This window comes from Citrus clementina, unplaced genomic scaffold (genome assembly GCF_000493195.1).
Source record: "Citrus clementina cultivar Clemenules unplaced genomic scaffold, Citrus_clementina_v1.0 scaffold_9, whole genome shotgun sequence".
Lineage (NCBI taxonomy): Eukaryota > Viridiplantae > Streptophyta > Magnoliopsida > Sapindales > Rutaceae > Citrus > Citrus x clementina.
In genome coordinates, this window is record NW_006261964.1 from 20505413 (window position 1) to 20518609 (window position 13197).

General features: G+C 37.1%; 3 protein-coding genes and 1 long non-coding RNA gene across 5 annotated transcripts; 2 read left to right on the forward strand and 2 right to left on the reverse strand.

Annotated features, from left to right (window-relative positions):
* Positions 1 to 73: 73 nt before the first annotated feature.
* Positions 74 to 1468, forward strand: LOC112099631. The gene has a single exon (XM_024187056.1). The coding sequence runs from the start codon at positions 74 to 76 to the stop codon at positions 1466 to 1468; it is 1395 nt and encodes a 464-aa protein (XP_024042824.1).
* A 25-nt stretch (positions 1469 to 1493) lies between these two features.
* On the reverse strand, positions 1494 to 2421 carry LOC112099635. The gene is made up of 3 exons (XM_024187058.1): positions 1810 to 2421; positions 1683 to 1724; positions 1494 to 1499 (listed from the first exon to the last, which is right to left on the reverse strand). Exons 1-3 carry the CDS (start codon positions 2419 to 2421, stop codon positions 1494 to 1496), a joined length of 660 nt encoding a protein of 219 aa, XP_024042826.1.
* A 5652-nt stretch (positions 2422 to 8073) lies between these two features.
* On the reverse strand, positions 8074 to 9462 carry LOC112099638 (NAC domain-containing protein 53-like). Its single transcript, XM_024187061.1, has one exon. The coding sequence runs from the start codon at positions 9460 to 9462 to the stop codon at positions 8074 to 8076; it is 1389 nt and encodes a 462-aa protein (XP_024042829.1).
* A 455-nt stretch (positions 9463 to 9917) lies between these two features.
* Positions 9918 to 12529, forward strand: LOC112101149. 2 transcript variants are annotated; one of them, XR_002907237.1, is made up of 4 exons: positions 9918 to 10074; positions 10596 to 10700; positions 10806 to 10985; positions 11993 to 12529. It is a non-coding gene; the product is annotated as an uncharacterized LOC112101149 (long non-coding RNA). The 2 variants fall into 2 exon arrangements; XR_002907239.1 differs by having other exon boundaries at positions 10596 to 10664.
* The last annotated feature ends 668 nt before the right edge of the window (positions 12530 to 13197 follow it).

The following is a 13197-nucleotide window of genomic DNA, read 5'->3' on the forward strand; positions in this document are numbered from 1 at the left end:
TGTCGGTCATATTATCGCAGAAAAATATATTCAAGATAAGAGGATTTATACTCCCAATGACATAAGAGCAGATATGCAACAGGAACACGGTGTTCAGTTAACATACCAGCAGACATATAGGGCGAGAGAAGTTGGTCTTGAAATAGTACGCGGCAACCCTGCAGAGTCATACAACTTGCTCCCTAAATACTCTCACGTACTAACTACAGCGAATGAGGGTACAGTCACTCACCTCGAGCAGGATGGAGATGGTAATTTCTTGTACTATTTTGTAGCACTCGGATCTTCCATCAAGGGGTTTATGCAGTACATTCGGCCTGTCATTGCTGTAGATGGTACTCATCTGAAGGGATTATATCGTGGAAGCATGTTCGTGGCAACATGTCTTGATGGTAACAATCAATTGTATCCGTTAGCCATTGGGATCATGGATTCAGAAAATAATGATGCTTGGGAATGGTTTATGATGAAGTTACATGGAGTGATTGGTGATAGACCTGAGTTGGTAATTATCTCTGATCGATGCACTGCCATAAGGAGAGCCGTTCTTAAAGTATTTCACAATGCAACTCATGGCGTTTGTTTTTACCACGTCAAAGGTAACATTAAGTCACAATTTAGAATGTCCAAAGCTCTTTGGGATGAATTTGAGCCTGCCTTTATTAATGCAGCAAAAGCATATGGCCACGAGGAATTTAAGAGACAACTTGAAGGGTTGTGGATGATCCACTCGGGTGCGGCTGATTACCTAGAAAATAATGTCGGTACGTGTAATTGGGCAAGGTCTCAGTTTGAAGGTAGGAGGTACAGCATTCTTACCACCAACATCGCGGAGAGTGTTAATGCTTTCATGAGGGAACCTCGAAAATTTCCTGTTACTCATCTTGTTGATCACTTCAGGAAAACATTGCAGCAATGGTTTTATGATAGAAAAATTATGGCTGAATCAATGACTACTCGGCTAACAACATGGGCGGATGAAATAGTCATTGAGAGGAGAACTATAGCTGAAAGAATGATAGTTCGGCCGGTGTCTCCGCATCGCTTTCAAGTTATAGGCGGTGGGCTTAAGGAAGGGTTGGTTGACTTGCAAAAGAGAACTTGCTCCTGCAGAGTGTTTCAGCTTGATCAGCTTGTGTGTGCTCATGCAATTGCGGCGTGTCTAACACACCGGGTGGATTTTATTAACCTTTGCTCGGACTTTTACACTACAGAATCGTTGGCGATGGCTTATGCACAACCAGTGGAGCCAGTTGGTGATGTGGCTGATTGGGAAGTTCCAGATGAAATTCAGGAGCTGCAGGTATACCCACCAGTTGAGGCACCGCCACCTGGACGTCGTAAAGAGCGCAGAATACCCTCGGCTGGCGAGGACGTTGACCGGCGAACTGTAAGATGCGGCCGGTGTCATGAACTTGGCCATAATCGTAAGCGATGTAAGAATCCTATTGCGTCGACTCGAAGTTAGTTGTATTTTGTGTGTTATTCGTTGGTTAAAACTATTATTGTTTTTGTGTTACGTTGGTTAAAACTGTTATTGTTTTTTGTATTTCGTTGGTTAAAATTGTTATTATTCATAAAACTTTATTTTATTTTAAAGTTCAAAATGTGAGGCATTAAAATTATATAAAATTAAGTGCGGAAATTAAAAAAAATGTAAATTTCAACATGTTGATGGTAACCCATGTTGATGGTAACCCTCCGATTGCTTCATAAATCCAAGCCTACAACAACCAAAGTGAAAAATCAAATAAAACAACTATCAAATATTTAATACTATAAAACTTATTAATAAACAAAAAAAAGCACCTGCACCCCAGACGTAAATCCGTAAAGATTGTATTTTTCAATATTATGATCTGGATTTTTCAACCGAGTCTTCTTAAATTTCTCGTCTTTTTCGAACAGTGCATTGTCAAGACTCTCATAAATCATTTCCCACGACAATAGACCCCATGGACGCTTTCGGAAGTACTGAATATCATCAACTTGGTCAAGCCAATCGAAATTAATTTGACAGTGATTTTTTCTTGCATTTAGTACTCTGTCCGCAAAATAAAACATCGCAATCTTTAATGCGTCCATATCGTCTATTTCCTCGAAATTCAACTCCTTAAATACGGCATCAAATTGCTTCACATTAATCTTACGATGCACACCACCAAAATACGTATTCCGTAGCCTCTGCTCCATTTCATCATTTTTTTCATTGGTATCAACACCAAATGAAAGTCCAGTAACCAAGCACCATTCGACAATTGACAAGCGAATCAAATGCTTACCAATTTGAAACCATAACTGATCCTCACGGCTATCTTCTTCATGGGCCACTTGACGCAGTAAAATATTATGCAAAATTACCCCACTAAATGGAAAACTTCGACACTCCAAGAAATGCCCAAATATATCCTTTTTGAACATACTCAACTGCCGGTTTGTTAATTTTTCCTCGATAGCTTTTACGACCGAAGATAACATACACATGCTCGAAATTCGACCAGGAAAGTGATCAGCATAACGAAAATACATCTTGCCTACTTCAATATCCGGTGATTCTGATTTCGCCATGTATCTGTAATATTTATAAAATTATTACATTATATTTACAGAAATAAAAAATTAACTCGTAAAAAAAAAACTCTAATTTTTTGGTGCGACAGGCGCCTGTCGCACCAAATCTGGTGCGACAGGCAAGCCTGTCGCTCCAAAAAACTCGTGCGACAGGCCCTGTCGCACCAGCTTTGGTGCGACCGCAGGCCGCGCATGGGCGCGCGCTGCTGCCCAGCGATGGGCGCCGGCGCGCGCCCTGCCCCCCTCCCTCCCCACCCCCAAAATTAAGCGCAATCACTCCAAAATCAAAAACAGTACTCCCAAACACCACCAACCACCACAAACATCATCACCACCATTATCAATCTCAAGCTATAACTATTATTATTCTAAAATCTCATTTTAAATTAATGAAAATAAGAAAAATGACTAACCTAGGTTTTGTTGAAGGTTGTGGATCGTAGATCGGATGCCGGTGAGAGATGGAGCCGCCGCCGACGGGGTTGATGTCGCCGCCGATGATGGGAGTTGGATCGGTTTGGGAGAGATGAGAGAAAGGGAGTGTTGGGGAAGAGATGAGGGAGGGGTATTTTGGACTCAAATGTTGTTTAATGGCTAATGTTGATAGAAATATTTTTGGGGGGTTAAGATGAAAAAAAGCAAAGTTTTTTTGGTTATTAGTGTAAATTTCCCAACAATCTTTTATACACACATATATAAATATATAATCATACTTTAAATCTCATTTCATTTCCATTTAACATACTTTAACTCTATTTTTCTTTTCTTTAAAGATATTGTCGTGTAATTACTGAAAATCGATAATAAAATCACTAAATATAAACATTTTTAATAATAAATATTCCATAAGTAGATAAAATCTATTCTAGAAAAATCGTTAAATCAAGGCATTAAAAACTTATTTCATAAACATACTTTACCATATTTTAAAATTATAATAAACTACAAAAAAAAAATATTTTGTATATTCCACTCACAATTACGATATTCAAACTCGATTTTCGTTCATATTTGTGGGTTGATTCTCATTTGATGATCCTCTTAATCAAAGGAAACGACATAATTACTATCATAAACCTAAACCCTAAATCCTAAACTCTAAACCCTAAACATAATTACTATTCGTAAATATGAAATACAATGAATGCTAGGCAATAAAACTCCAAATGATCATCTATCCCTATTATAGAACTCTTGATTCTCTAAAATTACTAAAATACCCCTATCTCTTAAAATTATCAAAACACCCTTGAAGCGCAAATTACCAAATTACCCTGAAGTGGCGAATTGCTAAACTGCCCTCAATCTAAAATTACCAAATTGTTCACTAAGATATGAATTTAGGAAATTACTCTCGGAGCGTGAAATTACCAAAATGCCCTGGAATACTTAAATTACCAAATTACCCCCAAAATCTAGATTTACCTAACTACCCTTAGTCTGAAATTACTAAATTATGCACCAATACGTCAAATTACCGAAATGCACGTAGTTCAGTCAACAGTGGTCGGGAAACTCAGATCCGATAGTGCTGACCATGTTAAGGCTGATGGCGCCGGCGGCGACAATTCACGCGCGGAAACGACGACGAATCGAGCTTCCATAAACGTGAAATTTCGGCGGCCGATCGGCGGCTAAACGACCGTTTCAGGTGACGCGACCCGTCTGAAAATGATGAGGGTGAGCTGAGGAAACAGATCCAGGTGGTGGCGCGACCTAATTCCGACGAGATCGACGGCGATGGTGATGGGTTTTGGCCGCGACTTTTCGTGCTTCAAACGCGGTGTTCCGTCCAGTTTCCGGCTATGATGACGGGTCGACCGCGTTCATCTCTCTCTCCCATTTTATAAAGGACACCCTTTTTTCCCTAAAACTTTATACAAATTAAGCTAGTAATCATGTTCTTGATTCGTGTCATGATGGGTTTAAACGGATTCGAACACAACCCACTTATTAAACATGCAAAATTTAATCATTCATGTCCGTAATTAATGTCGGATAATCGAGTTACATCAATTTCGTCGGTAACAATTTGTAATAAGTCTGACGACTTTGAAATTAATATCGAAGAGAAAAATTAAATAATACACTTAACTAGAAAAATTAAAGTATACATGTTACATTATTATTTTGGATTTTCTCGTTTCTCTTTATGAAAAATGTTCTTCTTCTTATGTCATCATTCATTTAGTAGTTTGCTGTGCCTGCCGTTGATGTTAATTTAATTGTGCCTGGTTCTGTGGTTTTGATAACATTTTTTTTGTTTCTTTGTAATTATCATATGTTATTACAAATGGAGGTGTGCTAAGCTGAAATGGTTACTCGATCAACGTACTGTTGATACTGGGTTTATTATTCTAATTCAGAAACAATTATCCAATTCTTTGCACAAAATCCCATCTGCTAAGCTACATCATCCGGATTGATTGATTTATTCAACTACGTCGCTAATCAAATTTCAGCTCATAATCCTGGAAAGTGATCCATTCATTCAGACACTCCTCTCAGTTAATTCATAAATTTATAAACTGGGGTAGTTTCTCTGTTATTCTCTTCCCAAAATTTAGCTCATGAATGTCGATGAAAATTGAAACTTTTAATACAGTAAATGGTTCTTTGAGAAAGGAACATGAAATAGAAATTGTTGTTGAAGCAGAAGGGATGGTTTGAGATGCCACTGTAACCACTTCCTGCAATTTTTGGCTGTCTTAAGCTTCATGACAAGTTCCTTATTCTGAGCTTCGGCCTCAGCATATTTTAGGCTGATCTAGCAGTAGGAATATCTCTTTGCACTGTCTCTAGTGATGATTTTATGCATTCAAACTTTTCTCTTGTTGCCACTTCACCTTTAGCCATTGATTTTCTTGCATTTGCGTGCGTAATTTTAGAAAGAAACTGACAAGTGTGAAATTCTTCAGGAAGTAAGGCATCTGCTACCGACACTGATGTCCTTGCCTATGATATTTCATTTGCTTCATGTTTGTACATTACAAGTGTAATTGTAGTACTCATGTTATATAAACATTATTTAAATTTTAAACTTTAAATTATTAATAATGGGTGTTCCTGCTATTCACCTCTTGTGCTGGGGTTTATACATGCTATTGGCTTCCACAGTTTTGGCAAGCTCAGGTTCCTGCAGCTGAATCTTTGAGAAAGGATCAACTTTGGCCGTGAGAGAAGTTTCTTTTTGAATTTCATATCCACTATCACCCCGTGTGGGAACAAAAGGAAAAAAAAGAATTGAGCAACACAAGCTTTAAAATGCCACCTCTTTGATGTTGAACGCTGGTCTCTGTCTGACTCTGTCTCTCTTCCTTTTCCAAATGCAATTTTCTTCAAGGGCTTGAGCTCTCAGTAGACATTCATCTTTCACCTGTATTCACTATAGTCTCTCCAAGAATCCCAGGACTAGGGGAAGGGGAGTATGTAAATTAATATTAGGTGCAGCATGCAAGCAATGTGTGAGTGAGTAACCACTTTTATATACCTAACCCATATGCATTAATTTACCATGGAAACAACTCATCATCTTGCCAAACCTATATAGATTCTGAGATAGACCCAGTCCAATGAGAAGCCACATTAGGCACAGAGTGTGCAGGACATAGCAATTGTTTCCCAGCTTCCACTGAGATAATAACACTAACAGCTTGTCCTATCCCGTTGGCACCTAGCTGCAGTTATGTATATATTTACTCAAAACACATTCATATATATCTTATGCTGCCTCAGCATATTTTTCTCCTCAGTTATTTTCACAATAATTAATGAATATTATTGCTATTATCAATAATTAACACCAGAAATGACACAATTTTATCTAGCTAGTCAATGTTATGATGCTGTTTGTTTCATTTTAACACAAGCAATAGATCGAGTACTGAATCCAAATATCACATGGTAGTCATTCAAGTACTTTCGAACATATTGACCATCTACTATGTCGAGTTGTCTGATTGTGTTTGGATATAAACATTGAGCAATGAGTTTTTACTCAGGCATAGAACTAAAATAAGTCAGTTAATATACTCTCAAGGGCATCAACTTCAATCAATACTGGTTGAATGATGCATATATTTATTAAAGCAGCTTTGTATTTATCTACATGAATAAAGATAAATAAAATGTCTGCAATAATTCACTTGACTGATAAAACTGTTCCCCAACCAAAGTTTTACCCCTGACTTTTGTCGATGGCTCCTTTTTAGTTAAAATAAAGGTGTTTGATGTAAGTATCAAACTGTTCGATAAAATGTCCCAACGAAGAAATACTTGGCGGGAAAGCTTATATTTGAATTCTGAAGCAATAAAGACATCAACAAGGCATGGGAATGAAAGCTCTTGAAGTTTCTAGAATCAGTGAATATCAAGGGTTGATATTGACAGTAGAATAAAACACTAGTACATAACAAACATTAGAATCTTTGTTTCTAGCTACAGCAATGCTTAGCCCTTAGATTGAACTTTACCGGCTGTAAATATGGTATAAGATCTCTCTATGAATATGACACATTGCTATCAATGAATTATCCATCACTTGATTCTAAAAATCGTGTTTCTCCTACTGAATCTCAATCAAATGGACAATTATCATCCAATAGGACAGTCTCCAGTATCTACGGTTATATATGCTGTAACTGATAGTAAACAACTATCAAGCAGCATAGTATCATCCATAGTATCCAGTGCCTATGGTTGTATATGCTGGTGTTGTTGATACTTGAACAGCCCTTCAAATTATACTGAGATTAAAACTTGTTGTCACTTGTATATCACGAGGCAAGCTAACTTTTATTCTTGGAACAATGCATTTGTCAATCAGTAAGGTCTGTATTTGTAATAGTTGGCATTCTATCTTGAACATTCAGCTTTCAGATCTTGCAAAAGGGATTATCTTTATTCAATACCTGCTCCAATTTTCATGACATCGGGAGCCACTATGTTAGATTGTTTCAGTTTTATGAGTACTTTACGTACAATGTTAATGCATCTTTTCAGTTATTTTTACTTTTTGGTGTTGGTTTTGTATTCGACAACAAGTTTTAAAGATTATTTTTAAGGCTGTAATCCACTTTTTAAGCTAACTAGCACTTTGGTTTAGTAAGTCAGTGTTAATTCCTTGCATGTTTTAGCATAACTAAGAGTCCTGTTGAATATCAATTAAAAAAAAAAATTCGAACATGTAACTTCATTGTACTTTCATGTTCCCCTGCTTTTCAACTTAATCTATTAGATATATATACAAAGCACAACAACTTAGGGAATATCACTTTATTAAACAATTCTTGTAAAGATCATATATAAAAACAGCTCCTTTAGAGCCATAACTTCATTTACAAAATGGAAGACAACATGATTATATTACAATTGAAAATGAAACAAACTGTTTACATAACATACACTAGCAATCTAAGTATTGCTTTCATAAAATCACAAAACAAAGCAGAGAGCAAGAGTGCGATCAGAATTTCCCGCTCCTTTCTGGTGCGTTGCTTGCAATTACATTACTCGATTAAGCACTTGATTGACCCTCAATAGAAACTCTACAGGCAGCGGCCCCATCTCCTCTTCCCATGCCACAGCTTGCAGTTTCCCACCTTCTTCATCCCCAGGTTCGGCAATTTGATCAAGTTCAGACAAAAACTCTCGCACATCAAAAACAAGTCTGTCAGGTAAAGAATCAATCTCCACTTTGGATTCCACAATTTCCAAGATGTTATCAAGGCACGGCAACTCAATTGGATCGTTTTGTTGGGCCAAAAGTGCCTCTTCTTCAACAGCCTCTTGCTGCTTGTTCTGGACTGCCGCATCACCATGACCCTCAGTCCTCTCACTCTCTAAAATCTGATCCAGACTGGAAGAATACCTTTCCACATCAAATATGTCATAAACTTCAGACAATGAGTGCTCCATCTCCCCTTCAAATTCCACAGTCTGCACATTGTTGTTACTGGAGCATGGGATGTCATTTGCTTGGTTCTGTTGAATACAAACTGCCTCTGCTTCAGCCCCATGTTGACCATTTTGACTGCCCCCATCATGCTGATCCTTTTCCAGGATTTGGACAAGACTGGCCATATATCCTTCAACGTCAAAAAGAGTTGGATATTCAGGCACTGAATGTATGATCTCCCCTTGGTGGTCCACTGTGTTCAGACTGTTAGTCGAGCATGGTGAGTGGCTTTGTTCTATCAAAACTGAATTTTGTTCAGCCTTTAAGCGCTTGCTCTGAAAGCACTCATCATCGAGATCAATGTGGCTGCTGGAGGCCACTACTTCTTTCGGCTTTCTCTTAGAACCAGAAGATCTCCTTCTACAGTCATTCGTCTCGCCGACTTGTTTCGACTTCCTCGGCTTCCCGCCCAAATTGGCTTTCTCCGAATGGTTTTCTGATTCGTTCTTTTTGACGCGGCATAGAACAAAATCGAGCGCTTTATGCGAATATTGATTACCCAACAAGGCTGGATTAATGGTGAATTCATGCATAATCCACCTCCCATTCTGTTCCGGATTTTTACGACTTTCATACCTAAATCTTTTCTTGAACCCTAAAATTTGATCATCGGAGCCAACAGCGAGAACAGGCTTGGCTCCGTCCTCACCCTGCCATGCACCGAAGCCAATCTTTCTGTTGAATCTCGAACCCTTAGCAGACGCCTTCTTTAACTGAGTGAAAAAGAAGAGTGCTTGACCCGCCATTAATTGGTCTCCTCCGTATAAATCCCAAATCAAGTTCGGCTCATGAGGGCCATAAAGATCGCAATCTTTCACTGGAATATCATCGCCGGCTTGGTAGAGATTAGGGTTTTCAGTAATTTTGTGGAGGAGATAGAACTCCAGCAGTTCGTGTTCCGTTGGATAAAATCTCAATCCAACGTGACGAGGCATTGTGTTGGTGTTTTTTGGACTGAATCGAGACTGAATCGGAAATCTTAATAAGAAGATTTTTAGACTGAATCGAGACTGAGTCGGAAATCTTAATAAGAAGATTTTTAGTTTGATATCTGATTTGAATTTGGGGTCAGGAATGTGGGTATTTTGTTGCGTGCACAGTAAGTTATAATTTTGACGCGTAAAATTCAGGCGCCAGCTGCCCGATACTATGGCGGTGCTGCTTGTTAGGGTTAGGGTTTGGGCGCCAGAGCCACAGGCTGACAGGCACAGCGTGTTGTTTGTTAGCCGTTGAAGTTGCATTTTGAATTTCCACGTGTTGTTTGACACGCACGTGCGGTGTAAGTACGTGATATTATTAAATTTATTGTTGTTTTTTTTTTTAAATTTTTTAAGCATTTATAAATCCGTTTTATTTATAATTTATTTTAAAATAGTGCGGATTATAATAATCCGCTAGATAGATTTACAAGCGAAGTGCGTTTCATTTTGTGATGCTTGAAATCGAAATCAAGATGATAAAATTATATGCTTTTGGGTACACAATGTCTGTAGTGACCGTGCTTCCTCGTTGCCAAGCTGCGCCTCAGAGATCTTAGTCTATGCCAGGTATCAAAATCTTGTTGTGGTGTGACATGTAAGGCTGACATTGACAATAAGTGCTTTTTGGTGATTTTGTTTAATGGGTTTTTGAAGATTTAGTCTTTATTTGCTGGGTCTCCTTTTATTTTGTACTTACTCGCACACACTGTATATTTATATGCTTCTTGTATGTGTATGTGTTGCAATGATATCGTTTTTGCCTTGGTATGTTTTTGGGTTTCAATTTGTTCCCTGGGATTTTGGGGTTGATTATCAACAGTGGTTAATAGTAAATGATTGGTTTGGAAAGAATTAGATCAGTAATTGTCAAATATAAGTAAGGGGATGGTTTGTAAACAATTGTTTGCAAATAAAAGTGAGTGCTTCTGGAATTTAAGTATAAGCACACGAATTATAAACATACTTGAAGATTTTCATGTTTCGAAGAAATAATTGGATCATATATGTTGATCTTGTATGTCTTGAACAGTCACCAACATTCACCGACAAATCATTTTCTATGTTTGAAAATTTCTTTCTTGTTGCAGAATGAGCTTCCTATTTGGGAGGTCACATACTTGTTAGTTGAAACCGTGGAGTGTGGATTTGGAATTATGGTAAAATCTCTCATGGTATAGATGAATAAATTTCAAGTGCATCTTGAAAATACAGAGCTTGTTGATTTTGTTTCGGGTCCCTACTGTTTTGCAATTTTAAGAAAGTTGATTCAGTTTCTTGTTTAATTACTTAATATGTAGTGTGAGCTGGACATCACGTTCCATTTGGAGAGGCCCGTTTTATAGTGCAGGAGAAGGTCATGGATGGGTGTATGGCAGAGCCACGCAAGTCAACCATTCTGACACCCCAATAAAACTGATGGAGAAAACATCTTGAAATAGTTGTAAGGGCTCCAGGGTTTTGTGAGAGATTCATAACAGGTTGGCCACTGGTTTATGTTGGTTGGATCCTATTGTACTATTATTTTTAAACATCATGAAAATCCTGTAGTTTCATTCATAAATGAAATATTTTACTACTGTATTGTATTGATTCATTTTTGAATTAATTCAGAACCGAATCAAATTCGTTTGTAGTTCTTTAGAATTTGGGTTTTACTGACATCTATGAGACAATGCAAACATAATCTGGTTTTCTGGTGAGCTTAACTTTTTGGAATTTGAGAATCGGGACCTTGGTTTCTTTGAGAGCAAAGAGCATGAAGTCCAAATGGCTTCCTTGTGATTCATCAAAATTAGTGTTGTCAGTTAATGACCTGGGAGTTAAAAATCTAAATGGAGTAAAGCCAGCCCGAAGTTAGGTTTTGGTCACTAGCTATAACAATTCTTGGACAAGATGATTGTGATATAAGTAGAGTAATCAAGAAAAAGAAAGACCATAGTTTAAAGGATTAGTGGGTACAAACTCGAATCTGAGAAGGTTGTTGTAAAAGTTATCTCATTGCTTTATTTGTATCTACCTTGGTGGTATAAGGAGTGACTGATAATCTTTGTTGTGTAATTGTAAATTGGTACAGAAAATGGTTAACTTAAGATGCAGAGTATCAGAGATGATCCCCAAAGAATTGAGGTTATGACTGTAAAGAACTCAGAATTACATTGATGTACTTGTTTTTATGTCATAAAATATGAAAATATTCTAGGTGTTAGTAGCACATTATTCACATACCATATTTATAAGAACAACATGCTTTTTGTCCAACTAGCATTAACATGTTATGTCTCTTTTGCATGGCCTAAGATAAGATATTGAAGAATACTGCTCTATACTGGAAGCTCTGTGGCAAATTAATTCTATAAATCCAATGAAATTGAAATTTTTTTTGTTCTTATGCTATTTTTAAGTTTGAATTATCTTTATGTTTCTCAAAATTACTGTATTTTTCTCATTTATAGAAAGAAACTTGCATGACTTTGAATGTTTGTAGGTGAACATAATTGGATGAGGCTGCTGTCCTGTTTTACGCCTACCCAAATTCAGTCTGATTTCAGGACTAGACTGAGTGTGGCTGCAAGCCAATGCTGGAGTTTCTGCTTTCAACAGAGCTGTGAGTTTGTCCATGCTTTTTCTGTGTCATCTTTCTTATTATATAAACCTGCAATATCTGCTATTTTTGGGTTAAGCATCTAGAGCTCATCGAACTTAAATCTGCCTTTTCCGAGTGTCTTTGCTCTATTTCTTCACCACTTGCCTTATTGTATATTTGTTATCTAGTTTGGTTCTGATATTGATGCTGAAAAAATTCAGATGCTCTTTGTTGAAAATTAATAATCTAAATTCTCTACATGTTTTTGTGATGACATGCTTGTGGATTTTGTGACACAATTGCGTGGACTCCTCTTTTGCCGTTTGTGTGAAAGTTAGATAGAGATTTAGTCTAGTGTGTCAAGTTTTGAGTTTATAAATACTAATGCAGAAAGAAAACCTTTTTGTTTAACGGTTTCTTGGTTCTCAGCTTGGAGGACAATCTTAAGTAAAAGTTATTATACGTATAAATATTTTTAGAAGCATCCGAAAAACTTTGTTGACCAATTGAGTAGATTTAAAAAAATAGCAGTAGATGCTGCAACAGGAGCTTAATATGCAATAGCAATCCAATCCAAAGGCTTCATTGACTTTCTGCTTGCTCTGTGGCTTTTGATTATTTCCAATACCTATAAGAGTACAAACTAGATTCATAATTCCAGCAACCCCTTAAATCAGAAAATACAGAAGAGATAATTTTAGAAGAATGGAAAAGGTGAAAAGATGAGAGATGAGAGATGATAGAAGAAAGATGGTTTCTGTTGAAGTATGTGAATAGAGAGATTAGATACAATTCTGATCCTTCAACAACTTACATGCCTTTTAAGTCTTTAATGAAATGGCCAGTAATCGTCTTCTTGATAAATATATTTGCCAGCATACTTTTGTTGATGTATTCAGTTAAAAAGGCATATATTCTGTGGTATAAAAATCATAACATTATCTATTTAAGATGCCATATTCAAATTGGATGAGGCTGTTGTCCTGGATTAACACATTATTTTTCTTGTGCGACTTTAAGAAGTGATTGGTGTGGCTGCAAGTGTATATTGCAGAGAAGGATAAGTTTCTCCCTTATTTTCAATACAATTAACTAATATAGAAATA

Bases quoted from the DNA above. Each gene is read 5' to 3' on its own strand.
- LOC112099635 (XM_024187058.1), bottom strand. From the start codon at position 2,421: ATGTTCAAAAAGGATATATTTGGGCATTTCTTGGAGTGTCGAAGTTTT. The intron at 1,725-1,809 runs GTGCTTTTTTTT...TGGTTGTTGTAG, and splicing joins GATTTACGTCTGGGGTGCAG to GCTTGGATTTATGAAGCAAT.
- LOC112099631 (XM_024187056.1), top strand. From the start codon at position 74: ATGCAACAGGAACACGGTGTTCAGTTAACATACCAGCAGACATATAGG.
- LOC112099638 (XM_024187061.1), bottom strand. From the start codon at position 9,462: ATGCCTCGTCACGTTGGATTGAGATTTTATCCAACGGAACACGAACTG.